This window comes from Triturus cristatus, chromosome 10 (assembly GCF_964204655.1).
Source record: "Triturus cristatus chromosome 10, aTriCri1.1, whole genome shotgun sequence".
Classification (NCBI taxonomy): domain Eukaryota; kingdom Metazoa; phylum Chordata; class Amphibia; order Caudata; family Salamandridae; genus Triturus; species Triturus cristatus.
Window position 1 is genome coordinate 382,897,475 of NC_140593.1, and position 20,590 is coordinate 382,918,064.

The following is a 20,590-nucleotide window of genomic DNA, read 5'->3' on the forward strand; positions in this document are numbered from 1 at the left end:
TCAGCTTTGTGCCCCGACATAAAAGGGCTTCTCACCGGAGCGTGATCACTAAACAATGCACTTTATGGCCGCATTTAACACCAGTCTTTGAATTTGCACTGTGGAGTGAAAGGACAGTGGGGAATTCTTTCCTTTTTGTGCCATATAACACACTGTCCATTTCCTTCGAAGTCTTGCCTGGTTAATCTTTCACCACCTGTGTTGATTAAATCTATCTATCTATCTATCTATCTATCTATCTATCTATCTATCTATCTATCTATCTATCTATCTATCTATCTATCTGTCGTTCTATCTATCTATCTATCTATCTATCTATCTATCTATCTATCTATCTATCTATCTATCTATCTATCTATCTATCTATCTATCTATCTATCGTTCTATCGTTCTATCGTTCTATCTATCTATCTATCTATCTATCTATCTATCTATCTATCTATCTATCTATCTATCTATCTATCTATCGTTCTATCGTTCTATCTATCTATCTAGCCAGCGTTCTATCTATCTAGCGTTCTTTCCATCTATCGTCCCAGCTTCCTGCCACGTTCCCTTCGACTTCCAGTGCGCATTATCAGGTGTACAATTTCATATCTGGGCATTAAGCGAGCATCACCTAAGAGCCCTCGCAATGCCCTTTAAGTGCACGCTGTAAACTTTTGAACTTATAAACACACGCCTCGAAGTGGAGGGGCTGTAAGCGCCTCGCGCTCTCGCCTTCTCTAAGCATCGTTAATTTTCATGACATATCACCGCCGATGCCGCTATCTGCAAGGGAGGACGCGTAGCCCCACGGAGCAGCATTGTTACTTTTTGCTAATTATCTCGTTTATGTTTAATCAGGGGGCGGGCGAGTATGCCACAGGTTAAATGGTCCTGGTTTTAGCTTGTCAGTTACACGTGCTTGCAGATGTGAATGACTGCTGTGGTTCACTCCATCGCCTTCTGCAGAGGTCACCTGAATGAGAGACTCTGATTTCGTATTTATATGAGACCTGCCGAGGCCCCGCGAGCTCCCTCCTGGAAGTGGGGCCCAAGGGCTGCGGGGTGAGGCTGCGAGGGTTCAGTGAGAGGATGCCGACGTCTGGAGTGAGTACCCGCAGGCCTGGAGTGAGTACCCGCAGGCCTGGAGTGAGAACCCTGAGGCCTAGAGTGAGTACCCGCAGGCTGAGAGTGAGAACCCTGTGGTCAGGGGTTCTAACAAGAACATTCAGTGCCAGCAGTGGTGTAGACTCAAAAGTCCCTAAAATAAAATTGCACGTTTTACGTGGACCCCTGGCTACATATTTACATGCATAAAAGGTGAAACTTGCATTAAAGCACGCATACACACTAGGCCCAAAAAGCCACACCTTGTTCCCATTCACTGCAGGTACGAGGGCTTTATATAATCAGTATATTGTATAATTTAGTTTTATTATAAACACTTACATTGTCCCAAAACACATACATTATTGTGCATAGTTTTAGCAACACAGTATTTACATTTCATTTTAAAGCAGACATTCTGGAGTGTGTCCTAGTGACAAAACTACATATTATGGATTAATGCATTGAACGTATAAACTGATATATATTCTGTGTGGTCATCTGCAAAACTTTGCAACATTCTTAGGCCGTTTCCCCGGACGTTTAGCCCACAATCCACAAAGAACACCCGAAAGTGGCGTGGCACCCCTAAGGTGTAGTTAGTCCATAACGTGGAATGCTTTTATTATATAGATTTTATTTTTACTTTTGCACATTGCAGTATAAATGATGTCATGCCCGTTTTTGCTAGCAGGACCTTGGGCGTATTGAATCGATGTATGCTTCTGTGCATTAAACCGGTTTATACAGTCCCCAACTGTTTGCACATTTATGGATAATGGCATCTGTATTTATTTACACTTTATGTAGTTTGTTGGTTATCCGGGTTGTAGCTTCTAAGCAGCTTTATTTATTCATTCATTTATGGTAGTTGTGTTGCGCAGCGTCAGCATGCATCCTTCTGGCGGCTTCTAGGCACTGTAGAAATTGCAACCAGGGCTGCAAACACGCACATTCAATGTCCAAACGTTGAATTTCAGACTGTCCTTTGAGACCCAGCTTCGCTCTTGACCCCTAGAATAGAAATCATGACGTCAGAAAGAGAAAGGCTTACACAATTAGACAGTGGCGTGCAGGGAAGAATGCGCCAGTTGTTACAGTAACACAAGAGAGCACACGTCCCTTTTGATTGTGGCGAAGCACAGATTTTCAAATCGCACATTAAACACCGCGTACTGCGCATAGTGGCCGTATCCCTTCCAGATGTGTATATTTGAGAAAGAATACACAATGTATTAAAGTGATATAATGCTGGGCACACCTTTTGTGTTATAGTATCACTGTAGAGCACCTTCGTATGTTGTGATGATAGAATGAAAAATGCACCGTGTGTGTTTTGGCATTGTATGCTACGTTCTGTCACGGTGGGACATTGCGGACTACTTTAGGATTTTCCTGGAATACCAGAAAAACATCAAATTATCCTTTAAAGCAATTCAATCAAATGCACTCTGTCACACTAGTACACAACAGACACTCCCTGTTTCTACAGGAATACCAGTACAGCAGCACACCATCTTTTAAAACCATGCAGTTAAATGCACTCTGTCACACCAGTACACAACAGACACTTCCTGTTTCTACAGGAATACCAGTACAGCAGCAGACCATCGTATAAAACCATGCAGTTAAATGCAGTCTGTCACACTAGTACACAACAGACACTTCCTGTTTCCACAGGAATACCAGTACAGCAGCAGACCATCGTATAAAACCATGCAGTTAAAGCACTCTGTCACACCAGTACACAACAGACCTGTTTCTACAGGAATACCAGTACAGCAGCAGACCATCGTATAAAACCATGCAGTTAAATGCACTCTGTCACACCAGTACACAACAGACCTGTTTCTACAGGAATACCAGTACAGCAGCAGACCATCGTATAAAACCATGCAGTTAAATACAGTCTGTCACACCAGTACACAACAGACCTGTTTCTACAGGAATACCAGTACAGCAGCAGACCATCGTATAAAACCATGCAGTTAAATACAGTCTGTCACACCAGTACACAACAGACACTTCCTGTTTCCACAGGAATACCAGTACAGCAGCAGACCATCGTATAAAACCATGCAGTTAAATGCAGTCTGTCACACCAGTACACAACAGACACTTCCTGTTTCCACAGGAATACCAGTACAGCAGCAGACCATCGTATAAAACCATGCAGTTAAATGCACTCTGTCACACCAGTACACAACAGACACTCCCTGTTTCTACAGGAATACCAGTACAGCAGCACACCATCGTATAAAACCATGCAGTTAAATGCACTCTGTCACACTAGTACACAACAGACACTTCCTGTTTCCACAGGAATACCAGTACAGCAGCACACCATCGTATAAAACCATGCAGTTAAATGCACTCTGTCACACCAGTACACAACAGACCTGTTTCTATAGGAATACCAGTACAGCAGCAGACCATCGTATAAAACCATGCAGTTAAATGCACTCTGTCACACCAGTACACAACAGACACTTCCTGTTTCTACAGGAATACCTGTACAGCAGCAGACCATCGTATAAAACCATGCAGTTAAATGCAGTCTGTCACACCAGTACACAACAGACACTCCCTGTTTCAACAGGAATACCCGTACAGCAGCAGACCATCGTATAAAACCATGCAGTTGAATGCACTCTGTCACACCAGTACACAACAGACACTTCCTGTTTCCACAGGAATACCAGTACAGCAGCAGACCATCGTATAAAACCATGCAGTTAAATGCACTCTGTCATACCAGTACACAACAGACCTGTTTCTACAGGAATACCAGTACAGCAGCAGACCATCGTATAAAACCATGCAGTTAAATGCACTCTGTCACGCTAGTACACAACAGACACTTCCTGTTTCCACAGGAATACCAGTACAGCAGCACACCATCGTATAAAACCATGCAGTTAAATACACTCTGTCACACCAGTACACAACAGAGACACCCTGTTTTACAGGAATACCAGTACAGCAGCACACCATCTTTTAAAACCATGCAGTTAAATGCACTCGGTCACACCAGTACACAACAGACACTTCCTGTTTCCACAGGAATACCAGTACAGCAGCAGACCATCGTATAAAACCATGCAGTCAAATGCACTCTGTCACACCAGTACACAACAGACACTCCCTGTTTTTACAGGAATACCAGTACAGCATCACACCATCTTTTAAAACCATGCAGTTAAATGCACTCTGTCACACCAGTACACAGCAGACACTCCCTGTTTCTACAGGAATACCAGTACAGCAGCACACCATCTTTTAAAACCATGCAGTTAAATGCACTCTGTCACACCAGTACAGAACAGACACTCCCTGTTTCTACAGGAATACCAGTACAGCAGCACACCATCTTTTAAAACCATGCAATTAAATGCACTGTGTCACACCTGTACACAACAGACACTCCCTGTTTCTACAGGAATACCAGTACAGCAGCACACCATCGTATAAAACCATGCAGTTAAATGCACTCTGTCACACCGGTACACAACAGACACTCACTGTTTCTACAGGAATACCATTACAGCAGCAGACCATCGTATACAACCATGTAGTTAAATGCACTCTGTCACACCGGTACACAACAGACACTCACTGTTTCTACAGGAATACCAGTACAGCAGCACACCATCGTATACAACCATGTAGTTAAATGCACTCTGTCACACCAGTACACAACTGATTACACACTGTTTTTATAAAAATATCAGTACAGCAGCACACCATCATATGAAACCATATAGTTAAATACACTCTGTTACACCAGTACACAACTGATTACACACTGTTTTTATAAAAATATCAGCACAGCAGCACACCATCGTATAAAACCATATAGTTAAATGCACTCTGTCACACTAGTACACAACAGACACATCCTGTTTCCTCAGGAATACCAGCACAGCAGCACACCATCGTATAAAACAATGTAGTTAAATGCCTTCTGTCACACTAGTACACAACAGACACATCCTGTTTTTACAGGAATACCAGTACAGCAGCAGACCATCGTATAAAATAATATAGTGGTATGCACTCTGTCAGACTGGCACACAACTAGCTCCACCCTGCCTTACAGGAATACCAGTAGAACAACAGCAAACCATCGTGTAAAATCGTATAGTTAGATGCACTCTGGCACAATAGTGTTGTACAAACTATGCCCTGTTTTATCGGAATACCCATACAACAGCAGTTCATCGTATAAAATAATATAGCGAAATGCTCCCTGTCACACTACTCCACTACAGACTGCACCCTGCTTTTACTGGAATACCAAGACACAGCAGCAGACCATCGTGTAAAATAATTCAGTCAAATGCACTAAGTAATATTAGTGCAGACTACACCCTGTTTATACACGTTCTCTCGTTGAAGCTGTGCAAACTACAGCCTCTTGTACTGGAATACATAGTACAACATCAGACCATCGTATAAAATAATACAGCCAAATGCTCCCTGTCACACCAGTACACTACAGACTGCACCCTGCTTTTAATGGAATACCAGCACAGCAGCAGACCATCGTGTAAAATAATAGTCATAATGCACTGTGTTAACTAGTGCAGTGCAGACTGCCCCCTGTTTTTACTGAAATACCAGTAAACCAGCAGACCATGGTATAAAATATAGTCAGCTGCACTAGTGCAGTGCAGACTACACCCTGTTTTACACGTTGTCTCATTAAAGCAGTGCAGACGACACCCTGTCGCACTGGGATACCAGTACAACATCGGACTTTCTTATAATATATCCAAATGCTCTCTGTCCCGACAGTACCCTACAGACTGAACCCTGTTTTTATTGAAACACCAGTAAACCCTCAGACCATCGTGTAAAATAATATAGTCAAATGCACTCTGCTGCACCAGTGCAGACTTTTTTAAAATGGAACGCCCGCAAGCAGTACAATAGCAGACGGTGTTTTAAAGTGACGTGTGTTCCGGTACGAAGACCCACTGTGCTTGCGAGTCATGCTGTTGCCATGCAGCATATAACACGTCATGTGGAACATGATTGGCGCGTAAAAGGCCTTTTGTATAATAACCTGCAGCACACACCTTGTGTTAATGTAAGATAGTGAAAATACTTCTTAGGTTGTAGTCAGACATTTCAGAAGGCAGTGTCTTACAGAAGCGTAGTGTAAGGCGCCATTTTGTGGAGCGTTGACCAAACGCCATTGGGACCAGCAATATAGTGCATTCGGTCCTGATTATAAAAACATAGGGTAGTGAAGACTATGCAGTGTTTTTATAGTAACACCGCACGAGACACGTCATTTGAGCAGGATAGTTCAGAACCCCCTTTTACAGAGCGCAGAATGCCCCATTGCAGAAATACAGAGCTGAAACGCCGTGCTCTGTAAACACATAGCACAGATGCCGGTGAGCGGACCATCATATAGCGGCGAATGCGCCATTGACCCGTAACACACACCAGTACCCGTGTGCTATGGACATTTCACACAGAAGGTGCCATTCATTCTCGAAACAGAGAGAGGACACACCATTGTTCAATAAATGTAGATTATAACCCTCGAACGAGTGCAGAATACGCCATCTGTAACACCATATTTCAGAATAATGCGGAAAATATTATGTGGTACAGAAATTGAGCGCATCATTCAGTGTCTGCTAAAGAGATCATAAAAAGCAGAATACACCATGTGCTATAGACATTGTGTAATACATCCTTTGTGCGCACCTATGTAGTATAACAAGACGCCTTGCTTTAAAAATAAGGCACCTGCCGTGTTTTATTTGTGCTTTATGCAGAGTACACAAAGTGTTATAGTGCCGCAAAGATGTAGTGAAGAGTCCTCAGTGTGCTATAGAAATGAAGAATGCACCACATGTTGTATTTTGCCACACAGAAGCCACTCTGCGTTTTGGCTTCTTCGGGAAGTAGTGAAGTGTCATAACATTGTGGTGACTTCACAGCCACAGGTGTTGTCAGAGTGCACCACAAACATTAGGCGTGTCGGTTTCTGGAGACCTCAACCAGACACAGTCTAGAAAGTTACCATCCAAGGTATTGAGAAGTAAGTGTTAAGAATTTTCAAAAAGTTTAAACCACAGCTTTCAGGAACTAGAAATCTTTACGAGCAGGTCGCCACAATACGATAAACAAATAATCTTATGGTCAGTTGTGAAATGCATCTCACTGTGGTTTTTGTGGTTTGTGACGGGAGTGTGGAGCAGGAAGTTAGTCTTAGAGCATCTTTATGCCTACCTAGGCACTAACAAATACAGTGCAGCGCCTTAATAGTGATAGGTAAAAAGTGGGCACCTTTCCTAAACGTGTTCAGCTGCTAAATCCGATTTCACCAAAAAAATAAATAAATCCGTTTACATTTAGCAAGTGTCACAAGGTCTTGACCACACCTAGAGCTAAGCTTTGTCAGATAACGTGCCGCAACAGTTTTTGCTTGTGTGTTTTATTTAAACCGCTATAAATCCTGCAGACTTTCCTGCAAAACATATTGAATATGGGAACATCTCGCAGCTTTGAGAGTTCGTTTTTCACTAACTCACCCCAGTCCGCTCCTTCAAGTAATAATTTGAATTAAGTCTCAACCCTAAATATGGGAAGAAGCAAACAAGCTCTGGAAAGCACAATGTTCGATTCTTAAAATTAGTATTGTTACGGAGTTCTTATTAACGTCCACTAATTTACGACTTTTGTAGTTTACGCGGATTGAGGTAGTTTCATCGAGTTCTTATTTTACGTTGAGGCACAACTGGTACCGCAATTCTGTTTTTCTAGTTTAAAATGGACCAGTCATGGCGACGGGGGGCACATAAAGTTACATTTTCTTTCAGAAACCTTGCTTTTTAAGCAAACACTCAGTTTTATCTTTAGTAAAACAAGAGTGCTGTAAAACAAGGCATTATGGTCAAAGAGACACCAAGCGATAATCGAGTTATTTTATATCGATTTTGCATTTAATCGATAAATAGATAGCTGTATATTTTGTATTCATTAAAAAGGGACAGAAAAGGGGAAGGAATATTTCCAGAGTCGGAAAGTGCTCGTTTTGCCATTTTGTTTGTGTGTTTATTTTTTGGGTTTTTTAGTGAACTGACTTTTTTAAATGCGCGAGCACGAACATATTGAATTCCCCACTGATATCGGACTCGGCCTTATTCACACACAACATTTCTGACCCAGTAGTTAAAACATGACTTCTTTTTTTTTGTTTTTTACTTGGACACCAAATTGCCAAGATTCAAATTAGCCTCGCCCCCCCTCCCGCGCGCGCTCGCTCGTCCCTGCTTCATCAATAATAATATTTGGTATGAAGGTTATTGGTCCATTATTGCAGTTTGGTGAAGCAGCCCTCGCTCGGGGTGAAACTGTCAGGCGGTAACAAATGACGGCGCGCGCAGTTCACTGCCAGGTTAAGTCAATGCGGGGGCGATCAATCTATCTGCAGGCCCGGCAGTCGCCAGCAGAGCTCGCTTCAGACCAAGTTCACAGCCGAGCCAAGAAACAGACCCGCAAACAGCTGCACGACGACCTAACACGCACCGCGAAGCCCTTTTGGAATATAGTGCAATATTAAATGTATTATCTCGGAGTTTCATGTTAGCTCATGTCCGTGCATTCAAACGTACCCCAAGGTTTCACACGTAAACGCAAGGGTGGGGCGTTTGTTGCACGTATGATGTCTTAGATCAAAGAAAAAACGCCAATGCTTGTTTTGAAGGTGCGGCTTCGTCCAAACAGCCTTCCTGCTAACAGGAGAGGGGGCGCGTTTGTGTATGTTGGTGCTGCAGGTCAGAAAGTTGGGGGTCAAGAGTTTACGGTGAGCAGCGCGCGCTCCGTCATCTGCCAGACAAGGGTTTGATGTCAATGTTAGGGCGAGATCTTGCCTATCAGGACAAAAGATAAAATGGCTTTGAGTTAAACGTGGATCGGGGCATGGACTCTGGGTGAACCCTCGCTGATGGGTGACCCCAATTACTCTGACGAGGGAGAGAAAGGGGCCACTTTTCAGGGGACACAGCAGTGCAATTTCATTTCACACGTACTGATGGCACCCCGTTGGGCATGGCTGTCCAGATGAGGCAGACGGACACACGTAGACCGTGTGCACGCATGTATGTATTCTTGCATGTACCACTGATGTCTGGCCCTGGTTGAAGCAACCCACATATGAATACGTATTAGTGCACGATGTCTGTGTGTATGTAGGGACACGTGAAGTTTGAAAGATAAACCAGGTACACATAGACCTAAGTGCACATCCACGCATGTGTTTACGTAAGCACGCACCTACGTATGTTTTTATGTATGCTTGTAATACCATTTGCTTATGTATATAAGTATGTGGGTGTATGAAGAGATATACCCACACGTACCTACATGCAAGCATATAGATTTACAGATTGCCGTGCATTTGCCTACACCGGTGTAGGTTTATATAGATGCATACATATGCATTTATTTACACAGACAGACACTGTGGTTTCCACATTGTAATTATGTATTTATATATGTAATTTTTAAAACAACAACCAAGGAACATGACCTGCCCTTTTATCCTATGTAAGCATGGCGATATTTACCCATGGGTGTAAGCAATCATTTGTACCTCTAATTACAGACCACTTACTCCTTATAAGTTTAGGAGAGGGTTACTGTATTGCTTTTAAAAGCTTGCAGACTTCCCATCCTTTCAGAGCGCACTTCCGCTGCCTGGCCTAACATTTAAAGGGTGATGTTTTAGTACCGTTCTTATGATGCCTGTGATAATGGAACAAGCACCAACACAGTGACCCGGAAGAACAAATGTCAAACAGGATGCAGTTATCATCTGATCCCTTACACACACAGGTTGAAAATATACCCGGGCTGGGAATTCAGAGGCATGAAAAGGAAGGATACATTTTCTGACTCGGGGTCATGTTATTATGTTCAGATGTGAATCCATCATTTCCATTTTAGGACGGGTTTTCCTCCAACCCTTTTCTTGCACTTCTGTCCAGGGCAGTCTTCTTCAAAGCACTGAGAACACCTGGACCTGGACTCCTGAAGGATGCGATGGGTTCACAATGTGTCTGCAATCTGAAAACAAAAACACAAAACACGCACCTTACTCGTATCATCAGACATACAGACCGCTTTAGTTGAAAAATAATGCAGATCTTATGTTAGGTACACATTTCACCATTGTGCAAATGGCCTAAACATGTCAGCATTGTAACAGGACCTACATTTTTTTTATCAATGTATACCACATCTATGCATTTCAAGACTGTTCCAAAACTATACATTTCACCACTTTACAGATTGATATGTTGGGTACTGAGAGAAGCCTTATGTACAATTCAATTTCAGTATTGGGTATCAGCCCTATACATTTCATCAGCGTATGATGGCCCTATACATTTCTGCATGTTGCAACATTACCATACATTCTGCCTTATTTAACAGGACTTTGAATATTGTTTAGTGGTGATAAATATTGCGACATAGTGTAACAGAGCAATCAATTTCATGTTTGTGTAACAAATCCATATATGTTAACATGTCATAAACCTATACAGTACAGCATGAAGGATCCCACTTATACGTTTCAACATGTTGTAACAGAACCACACTTTTCAACGTCGTCTAAGAGACCTATACACTTCAGCGTTGTCTGATTGTGTCATGTTTTCCAGTAATGTGTAAGAGACCTAAACATTTAGTTTAGTAATTGATGATGCAAAAAAGCCAGTATTAAACTATTAATGTGTAGACAATGCATACAAAAATGCGTTTAAATACAATAATGCATTAACACAAGTTTCTTCCACCTGTAATGTAAAAGTAGCTTGGTGAAAGTAAGGTCAACAGATTGACAGAAAAATACAAGTATTTCTCTTATAGTGGAAATAACCTGAGTGAACATAAACACTGGATGCACGTATTTCACGCATTATTTATTCACATGTAGAACATTAGAATATGATGTGGAATGTGTTAATGATATCTGCTGCAAACACCCGTATAATACACATGAAAGTCACATACACATACACATGAAAGTGACATTCTATAGCAGAATACACATTAATGGCCTTTGAACTGCTTCTATTGCAGAAACCCTGTGACAGTAGCATAGAAAACCCACAATTTACCGCATAGTAAGTGAACCTACCTTGATACAGCAATACCACACGTTTTGAATCGCCTACCCTCACCTCCCACCCCAATAAACATTAATTCAGTGTGAACAATATCTCATTTACAAGCCCAAAAAAAGTTTAATCTCATGACATACTTTTTAGATGCGTGGCATAGGACTAGTGAAACAGTGCTGCTACACTGTATTGTTAGATTGTTTACTTTAATGTAAATGTGCTTATAACAACAAACTTGCTTCTAAGCTGTATGAGCGTGCATGAAAAGGATTAAGAGAGATGGCATTAGAATTCCACATAGGTATGTGTGTAGTAAAGCCTTCCTTCCTCTGGGTCCAGCAGAGACAAGAGCTTGTTTTTTTTTTTACAACTAACTTCGAATATTTCTATGTACTTTTGAACAATCTTTCCCTGCACTAATATAGTGAACGCGCGCTGCATTTTGTGTGGGCCTCACAGGCCTGGATGTAAAAATAACAAATAGGAAACATAGTTGATAGACTCGAGAAAATAACATGTCCACACTATTTTTCCTCCAAGGCATAAGTGGTCTGGCCCAGCACCCCGCTGCCTAAAAGACACTGTGCAGCCCGCCGAAGGCGGGGAGGTAAAAAAAAAAATGTAAGTCCAAGGCTGAGGTGAACCGCAGGTCACCGTGTCTAACAAATATGAAAATGTCGCCCGGTGAAGGGCACGCCTTGTTATTTAACAAAGACTGTCAGGGCGCAAGATTAATAAGAAAGAGATCGCACACGGTGTCACTGCGCGGTCACCCCTCAGCCCCGGACAGGGGGCATTCAAGAGAGAAAATACTTTCAAATATATTCAAAGGAGCTCGCATCAGTCTCGGGCGAGAGGCCCCGCGCATCGTTCTGTCTTTTCCCCTCCATCTGTGCTTCGAGCCTCACGAGCGAAGTGCATAAAAAACGACCCCCTTTAAACATGAGTAGGGAAAGCGGCACCTTTTCCAGAGTGTGGATTTCACCCATGGCCCTGGGTTGTGCGGTTTCCACTAAGGAACGCATTTATTTATTTATTCCATTAAATGTGGGTTCTTGCGGTTTCGGCTTCAGTGCGACCTCAGTATAAAACGCCCCTCTGCCGGCTTCCTTTAATCGATTCACAACTCTTTTGTGGCGAAGTTTTGTGCACAGCAGTGTGGCTTACATGTTTGGCTGAGTAAAGTTTTTCGTGTTAGTGTTTGCATGCAGAGGACGGAGAGAGTCAGAAACGGTAGGTCTGTGTTTATTGTAACTTAGATAAGCCATAAATCTTGCTGTGCAATGTCTGTGTGGGAGCGGCGCGCGGGGCTCCGTGCGCGGTCCGTGTTTATGATAAGGCAACCACAGGCAAATCACAGGCCACAGGCGCGCGCACACGGTCACACCAACACACAAGCACATACCCACACGCGCAAACACTCGAACGCACGCAGGGGCAGCAGCACACGTCTTAGCAGAAGCACGACTACATAAAAAGCGACTTTGTACATCTTTTGGAAAGAATGCCTCTGTAAAAGAGTTTGTGTGGCATATTATGCGCAAATTAAACTGCTATAAGTAACTGTCAACCGTGGGCGTCACACAAACGTTATAGTAGTGCAGTGCCTGTGAACACGGACACGTGTGTGAAAGAGGAAGGGAGATGTAGAAAAGTGGTGTGAATGTATTCTCGTAAACCCTTCTGTGCATCACTAGAGACGTCCTATAAAATGTTCTACTCAGCGAATACATATATGTCCCTAGAGCATATGCGCAGTAGCCAATGACACTTCTTTAAAAATGTGAATTGCAAATTCTCTCCACAAATGGAAGTAAAGGTGGGCATCTCCCTTGAGCAGTGCAAAGGAGACACATGTGTGTGCATTCATTCTTTCCACTAAATACAAAGATGCGCGGACATTCAGTTGTCTGTCTTTCTGTCCATACACCAAACCAGGCATGGACACACTCAGCCCCCAACTACTCACCAACCCACCGAGCCCTGTATCCATTCGTCCATTCATCCGGAATTCAGAGTCCAGACTATTTAAAGAATTCATATTGTTCAGTGCATAAACATTACACACAAACTTAACAATGCATTGCTTACTCCTTGGAAAAGGACTTCAAAACATATCAGTATACACAATTGTAAACACACACTGCTCCCTTCGAACACGAGCTGCTACAAAACATGTACATGCAAGAAAGAGGACTTCTGCTAAACGTGAAAAAATTAAGATGTATGCCGAATACCACCTGGCTGGAATATCTGTTTAATGTCCCTTCTAGCAAATAATCGGCGATGCTTGAAAATGGAAATTATGCACGTAGTAAGACTTTGCAGGTCCTCTTTGACAATTCGAAACGCGCAATTTGAGCAAATATCACTTCGTGCTTCAGTGAAAAGTATGTGCCGTTACACAAGTTTTAAAAACGACACAGATTCTATGTGTCGAAGTCATTTCAGACTCTATGCAATCGAGGGGAAATAGAGGGAAGCTTCGGCGCAGAGAACACCACATACTTTTTCACTGCTGGGCAGTACCCTTTTTTTCACGCTTTTGTTTGCCTCCAGGTGCACTTTTTGATTAGGTTTCTTTCGATTTGAAGAGGTGTAATCAGGGTTTCCGACATGAAACATCTCTTGCGACTTTCCCATCAGCCCGATCAGGCTCGACGAATCAATACAGATAGCACCAGGCATGAAAGAAACGCTACGGGTGATCGGAGGCGACCCTGGTGCAAAGGTAAGAGAAAGATAGGTGAATACCGCCATTCCAAGTGGCCATCTTTCGACATTTCCTCGGATTTTCGGATACAATTGCTTAGTAGCCGAGGCTTGCGTCTGCGTGCCCTTTTTACGCACAAACCGCCAACCTGGGGCGTCAAATTCTCGCGTAAAATAAGCGCGCGGGCTAATGTCTTCCTCATAGCCCGGTGGCCCTCCAAGGAATGCTATGTAGGTATTTTTATGTATATATCCTATCACAGACAATCAGACCCTACCCTACATTCTGCGCCTTCTGAAGCAGGGACAAGATTTTGCTGAAACAAGGTTCTCAAGTTCTTTCATACTATAGAGATGTTCGAGTCACTAATTAACAGCAGTACATCTTAAATACACTTCACACGACGCCCTCATAGTCAAGGGTGTGTTTCTGGGGCCGGTCAGTTCTTCTGTGCCTTGGGCAGCCCTCGGGACTGAGGTAGAAATGGCGGACTGCCAGCTGAATCCGCAGGACTGTCTGCGACAAAACCTGCGCCAGAGGAAAGCGCCGAAAGTGTGTAAGTGCAGGGCGATGGCACTATGCAGGGGTGGCCTGTCTTGTACCCTGAGCAGTCCGGCCTGAACTTGAAATGGGATGGCGCCATAAGACCAGAAATGAGGGGTTTTAGCTGTGTTAATGAAATACGTGTGTACATAGGCGCGAGGGCCGTGCAAATTCACGATATTACGACTAGAGATTGGTACATCCCATTGTTTAAAAGGCCGCTCTCATTTTATAGAGGGGCTCCGTAAATATACTCGAGAGTCCTGCAGGCCCAGAGAGCGAACCCCACAGTATGTAACACGGGGACTCCTGGGACATGCAGGAAAGGCCTGGCCTGTAAACTCCGCCTCTGGAGCAATGGCGGACTCCCGGAGTACACACGCGCCACCTGCAGGCCCTGGATGAGGGACTCGTGGGGTTACACGAGTGCCCCCCCATAATCTATACCAGGGACCTGCGGGGCGGTAATGAGGGACTCGTCGAGTAACAAGAGGGCCCCCTAAAATATACACCAGGGACCTGCAACAAGAGGGCCCCCCAAAATATACACCAGGGACCTGCAGGGTGTTAATGGGGGACTCGTGGAATAACAAGAGGGCCGCCCTGAATATTCACCAGGGACCTCCAGGGTTTTAATGGGGGACTTCCTGAGCGTAAAGAGACCACTCTGTACATGAGGGACAGTCTGGCTGTGAGTGAGGGACCCCTGGACAAATAAGGGGGACTCTCGCATCATACATATGAACCCTCAGGCTGTGCATGGTGTGGGGGTCTTCTGTTGTGTAAATAGGGGGACTCTTAAAACCTACAAGGCAGACCAACAACACATAATGGGGATCCACATTACACAACATTGAGTTTCGGGGTCTAAAGTCAAACCTTTATTTTTGTCAAAGGCTTTAAGCGTTTCCATGTTTAAATGTGAGAATTTCGCTCTCTGAACGAGGAATTTGCAGAGTGAGAACTGGGACCCAAGGAAAGGGCGTCTCTGTCATCATGGGGTCGCGCCACCAGCAGTGTGGCCTGTTTACTGACGTTTGTATCCAATTATGGGACATGTGGATACATTAACCAAACTCGCTGTTTGCAATGAGCAAGCACGAACGAGCATACAAGGGAAAACTCGCTTTCCATGTCCAAGGAGAGTGCGCCTCTGGACAAGGGCAGTTGTTTGTTGAGCGTTGTGTTTGCTTTGTGTCTTTTTGTCTCTCCCCTTCAGATCTCTCGCCTCCATGGACCTGTTTTTGGACGCTATCACCCATGTTATTGGGGGGCTGAGGGGCTGCAGCTGGAGAGATCTGCGGGGCTGGGTGAAGCCCACAACATTCATCATCCTCCACTTCCTCATCCGGGTTCTGCGCCCTCTGCTTCCATTGGCCAGCGCACGTCACGTGGCTCCGCCAACTTTGTACACTTGACAGCCAGGGGGGCGGGCCTTGCAGAGAACAGAAAAACGACAAGGCGAGAAAAAAAATTTAGTAAATGTTTTTTTGCACTTCAACAAATTAATGAGCATGAGTTCCTTTTTGATAAACTCCAACTACATCGAGCCCAAGTTCCCTCCGTGCGAGGAGTACTCGCAGGGGGGATACCTGCCGCCGCCCGCTGACTACTACGAACGGGAGCCCGGCTACCAGCCTCCGCCGGCCGAGGCGCTGTACCCGCGGCAGCGCGCCTACCCCGAGGAGGGCTACGGCTACCGGCATGGGCCAAGCCACCACCAGGCGCCGCAAGAAGAAGCGCCGCGGCCACCCCCAGCCTTACTGCAGCAGCAGCAGAGCCACCTCCTGGCGCCCAGGAAGCAGCAGCAGCCCCTGCCCCAGCCCCTGCAGCAGCACTGTGAGCCCCTGCTGCCCCACGAGCCCTCCTGTGCCCTGCCCGACCCCAGCCTGCTCCCCGACTGCAAGGGCAAGGAGCAGCCCGTGGTGTACCCCTGGATGAAGAAAGTGCACGTCAACTCGGGTAAGTGGGACCCCTGCCGGGAGGCTAAGCCCGCGCCCTCACCCGCCCTGTGCCCGCGCCCTCACCCACCCTGTGCCCTCACCCACCACGGCTTAACTGCATGGGTCTCTTCTGGCTATAAATGGCGACTTTTACCTACTAGTGGCAAAGTGCACCCTCCACAGGCATGCCAGTGGCAGGGGGGCTCACCTTGGTGTCTCCCCACCACCTTTTTGTCTCCCTGGTGTGCCCTCTGATTACACCCCCTGAACGGCGAGAACACCCCCTCACCCACACTATACCCGAGCTCTCCACTGCTCAACCGTCTGTCTGTCCCACCGAAACAGTGTGTTTTTATTCCTTCCATCTGACAATGTGCAGCGTGCACGCCGAAGACCTGGGAAAGGCTCACCTTGGCGTCCCCCACCTCCCTTGGTCTCACTCCCCGTGTGAGCCCACAAAGAGCCCCAAAATGGCCTGCTGCGGCGGGGCACCTCTCGCTCACCCACCCGGGCGGCTGTCTGTCCTGCTCTAGCCGGGGAATCTCTCCCTCACCCACCCGGGCTGCTGTCTGTCGTGCGCCCGCCTCTCTCCTTATCACTGTCCCCTTTCCACAATGAACGTCTCATCCAGCCGAGCGTTCGCCGTGCCACCCAGACCTCTCGGAATCACCCCTCATGGAATACACCCTGGAATGCCACCCTATTCCCTTTCCCTCCGCCATGTGTCTTTCAGTCTCCTTCGGTTATTTTTTGCCCACACAAAGTATACAAAATATAGGCTTTGTGTAGTCAGAAAAAAATCTCCCTTCTTAAAATGGGAGATACAAAAATCTCCCTGGACTCTCCTACAAACCTTGCTCTCGTACCTTCAAAGGCAGACATCTCCCCCTCTTACACGCAAACTCTCCCTCTGTGAAAATCTGGGGTGCTTCCCTTTGGCCCTGGAAAGGCATCCTCACAGATGGAAGGGCCGGTGACCCCGAGTTTACCTGAGGTGCGCTTTCATCTTCCGGGTCACCTTATTGGGGGGTTTGGAGGCAGCTCATAGATCGCCCCAAAACGATATCCCCCGACGCCCCAACGTCGCTCAAATGAGGGCTCCCCTGCAAGCTGCAGTCCTCAGAAATGTGATGTTCCCAAACCGAGCCCTCTTAACCCTGTGAGAAAAGCCATGATTTTTTGTTTTGTTTTGGTTGCCCTCCTTATTGGCAGATTTATGACCCCCCCAAACTGTTAAAGGCCGTAATTACTACGGCCATAAATTTAATCGCCGTGCCAGTGACTCTGGGGCCATGTCCCTTTGAAGCTTTTCGAAAGCAAATGCCCATCAGCATAGTTTATAGCCAACTCTTGACTCGGTGGCCTGCGAAACTCCTTTGTGAGCCTGTTTTTTTGTCTATCTTATTTCAACCAAGGTGTCACTTTTCAATATAATAATATTCTCAATTCTTTTTTTTTCCCCCTCGTGTGTTCAGTCAACCCCAACTACACCGGAGGAGAGCCCAAAAGGTCCCGGACCGCCTACACCCGCCAGCAAGTCCTCGAGCTGGAGAAGGAGTTCCACTTCAACCGGTACCTGACCCGGCGCCGGCGCATCGAGATCGCGCACGCGCTCTGCCTGTCCGAGCGCCAGGTCAAGATCTGGTTCCAGAACCGGCGCATGAAGTGGAAGAAAGACCACAAGCTGCCCAACACCAAGATGCGCTCGGCCAACCCGCCCTCGGCCGGCCTGCAGGTCAAAGCACACCCCCAGCAGCACCTCGACGGGCCTCCGACGCCAGGCTCCCCTGCCCTCTAACCACCTTCCTCTTCCAACTGCCCTCCCTCGTGTGAATAGATGGACCAAACTATTGTGTACATACATAGACACTTGTCTTGCATAGGGAATCTATTTATCCCCCCAAAGAGGACATTTGCCAGGGTTATTTAGATATTGGACCGTATGACGTTTTCTATTTATGCAGCTGCCCCCGTGTGCTTCTCCAAAGCGATCTTGCTGGAGGACTTTGCAGAGAGGACTATTTTGTACAAAGCCCTGAAGGAAAGTGCCATATTTTGCAGAATAGCAGGGCAGGGACTCTGAAATGACTGCTCAGTGTGCGGTTCAGTGGAATAGGCCTGTGTCTGAAGGGTTTGTAAAAGGACAAAGCAAACCTTTTACCCCTGGAACCAGTCGATGGCGCGAGACAGCCTCTCTTTCAATGCGGAAGTACACTTTTTGTGTGTGTGTTCTATAAATGCCCTTCTGTTCCAGCTGTGCTAGGTGTGTGATAGGCAGCGGGCATCCCTCCTCAGTATTTCGGTTATTTGAATACCTGTCGGGTCGCGCTTCTTCCATAACATACGTGGCGCACCGTGCAATTGGTCTGTGAAGTACTTTTGTGTCCCCCGTGCATTTTGTGGGCCGTGTCGTGCAATGTGTTGTGTTAAAATATGAACGTGAATGATGTTATTTTGAATCATTAAAGTCGTCAAAGCTAAAATATAACCCATGCTAGCCTTATGTCTTCCTAATTTAAAACTGAACGCCTACCTCACCGGTGACCTCACTGTTGTCTTTCCAAGGTAAAATCGACATGTTTGCCTATATCTTTAGTGATTGTGCTCTTTTGTGAAAATCTGCTTTTTAAGCTGCACAGTTTGCAAAGAATGATTGATTTCAGGGGTACATAGAGCTAACTATCTACATTTCTGGAAGTGAAGGGATTCGATTAGCAGTTTCGGGGTGACTGTCAGTCTGTGAGCCCAGTGGTGGTAAATTGTGCAAAGGGTGCTTGTTAAACTACATAGCTTACAAATAACTTTTTTTAACGATGAATTATTGCTCGGATATTGACCTCCAGGGTTATGTTTACGGAAGTGAAAGGTTTAGGTTAACAATCTCAGTTAGGGTGGTTAACTCTTCTGGGGCCCACTCACGGTAAGTTTTGCAAATATATATTTTAAACTGCATAGTCTGCAATAACGCTTTAATGTTCTGACATATTATTCGGATACACATTTTTGGGGTAGATGCTTACAGAATTTATAACTTATATTAAGACTGCAGCGGTGGCTGCCTTCTGTGGCGCTCATTACGTTACAAAAGGTGTGACCTGGCCTGCTGTGAGTTACAACGTGCATGACGTGCAGGCCGGGTCTCTTTCAAATAGTGCCACCCAACACGCTACTTTCTTGGAGTAAGAAGATATATCTGGAATGCAGGCTATTCAGAGACTGGTATTAAACAGAATTAAAAGTGCAAATTCAGAGACTGGTAAAGTGCAAATTCAGAGACTGGTGTTGCACAGAACAAAAAAGTGCAAATCCACTCTCACGCCCTGCACCTATAAAAATGTTGCCATGAACTAACTGGCAGGCAGGGTTCCGGGTACAAAACTGAACCACATATGTAGGAAGAGGGATGCCAGCCTGCTGAACAGGCACGCCTGGAACGCATGGCACACGGCTATCTCTAGAATGGCATTCCTGCTGCCTGCAAGCAGGGCCAGGCAGAGCAGCGCCGAGCGCCGCAGGGTGGGGGTATTTACTTTTTAATGCTGTAGTCTGCCAGCTTGAACTGATAACTTTTCATTATCTGCCCTTCCAAAACACTCTCACTGGGAAAACACTTCTAAAAACTCGCCAAGTGCGGCTGCTCTCTTTTGATTGCTGTAAGTGCTTTTTTTGTTGTGCTTACACTGACATTTACAAATAGGCCCGTGATGTATTCATTCAGCACAATTCAAGAAAGGCAAACGTGTCGGCACTGTACCGCGCTGGGCACATCCTAGGAGTTAAATTAAGCATCCTAGAACCACGCGTGTTAATCCTCACTTTAGATGAGCACTTCCCCCATCCACTCAACCCTCGTCATTAGGGCTTACAATTAATTGTGTTCCGCCCCTCTTAATGCTATTTTTAAACATCTAAATTGTTTTCCTATTAAGAGCATTTAACATCATATAACCATTTCATAACCTAGTTTTTTAATGTGTAATTAAAACATACTTTAGTGCAATCCAATCAGCAAGTTGTTTCCTACCAAACAGGCAATTTCGACGATTGTAAGTCAGTATTAATACTAAAATTGTGTTCAGGCCAATAGCAGAAAGTTCCCAGCGGCAGTTCATGTCATAATTCAATATTTACTTGTTTGAAATTCGGCA

General features: G+C 45.2%; 2 protein-coding genes and 1 long non-coding RNA gene across 5 annotated transcripts in view; 2 read left to right on the plus strand and 1 right to left on the minus strand.

Moving 5' to 3' along the window:
• Positions 1 to 20,590, plus strand: part of HOXA3 (homeobox A3) — a 130,666-nt gene that overhangs the window by 13,687 nt on the left and 96,389 nt on the right. The window lies entirely within an intron of this gene.
• LOC146789483 (uncharacterized) lies at positions 1,447 to 17,569 on the minus strand. Of its 2 annotated transcripts, none has more exons than XR_014970105.1 (3): positions 17,432 to 17,569; positions 9,965 to 10,182; positions 1,447 to 2,106 (listed from the first exon to the last, which is right to left on the minus strand). It is a non-coding gene; the product is annotated as an uncharacterized LOC146789483 (long non-coding RNA). The 2 variants fall into 2 exon arrangements; XR_014970106.1 differs by having other exon boundaries at positions 9,848 to 10,182.
• HOXA4 (homeobox A4) lies at positions 15,498 to 20,581 on the plus strand. The gene is made up of 2 exons (XM_085631641.1): positions 15,498 to 16,461; positions 17,918 to 20,581. Exons 1-2 carry the CDS (start codon positions 16,008 to 16,010, stop codon positions 18,238 to 18,240), a joined length of 777 nt encoding a protein of 258 aa, XP_085487767.1. The 5' UTR covers positions 15,498 to 16,007; the 3' UTR covers positions 18,241 to 20,581.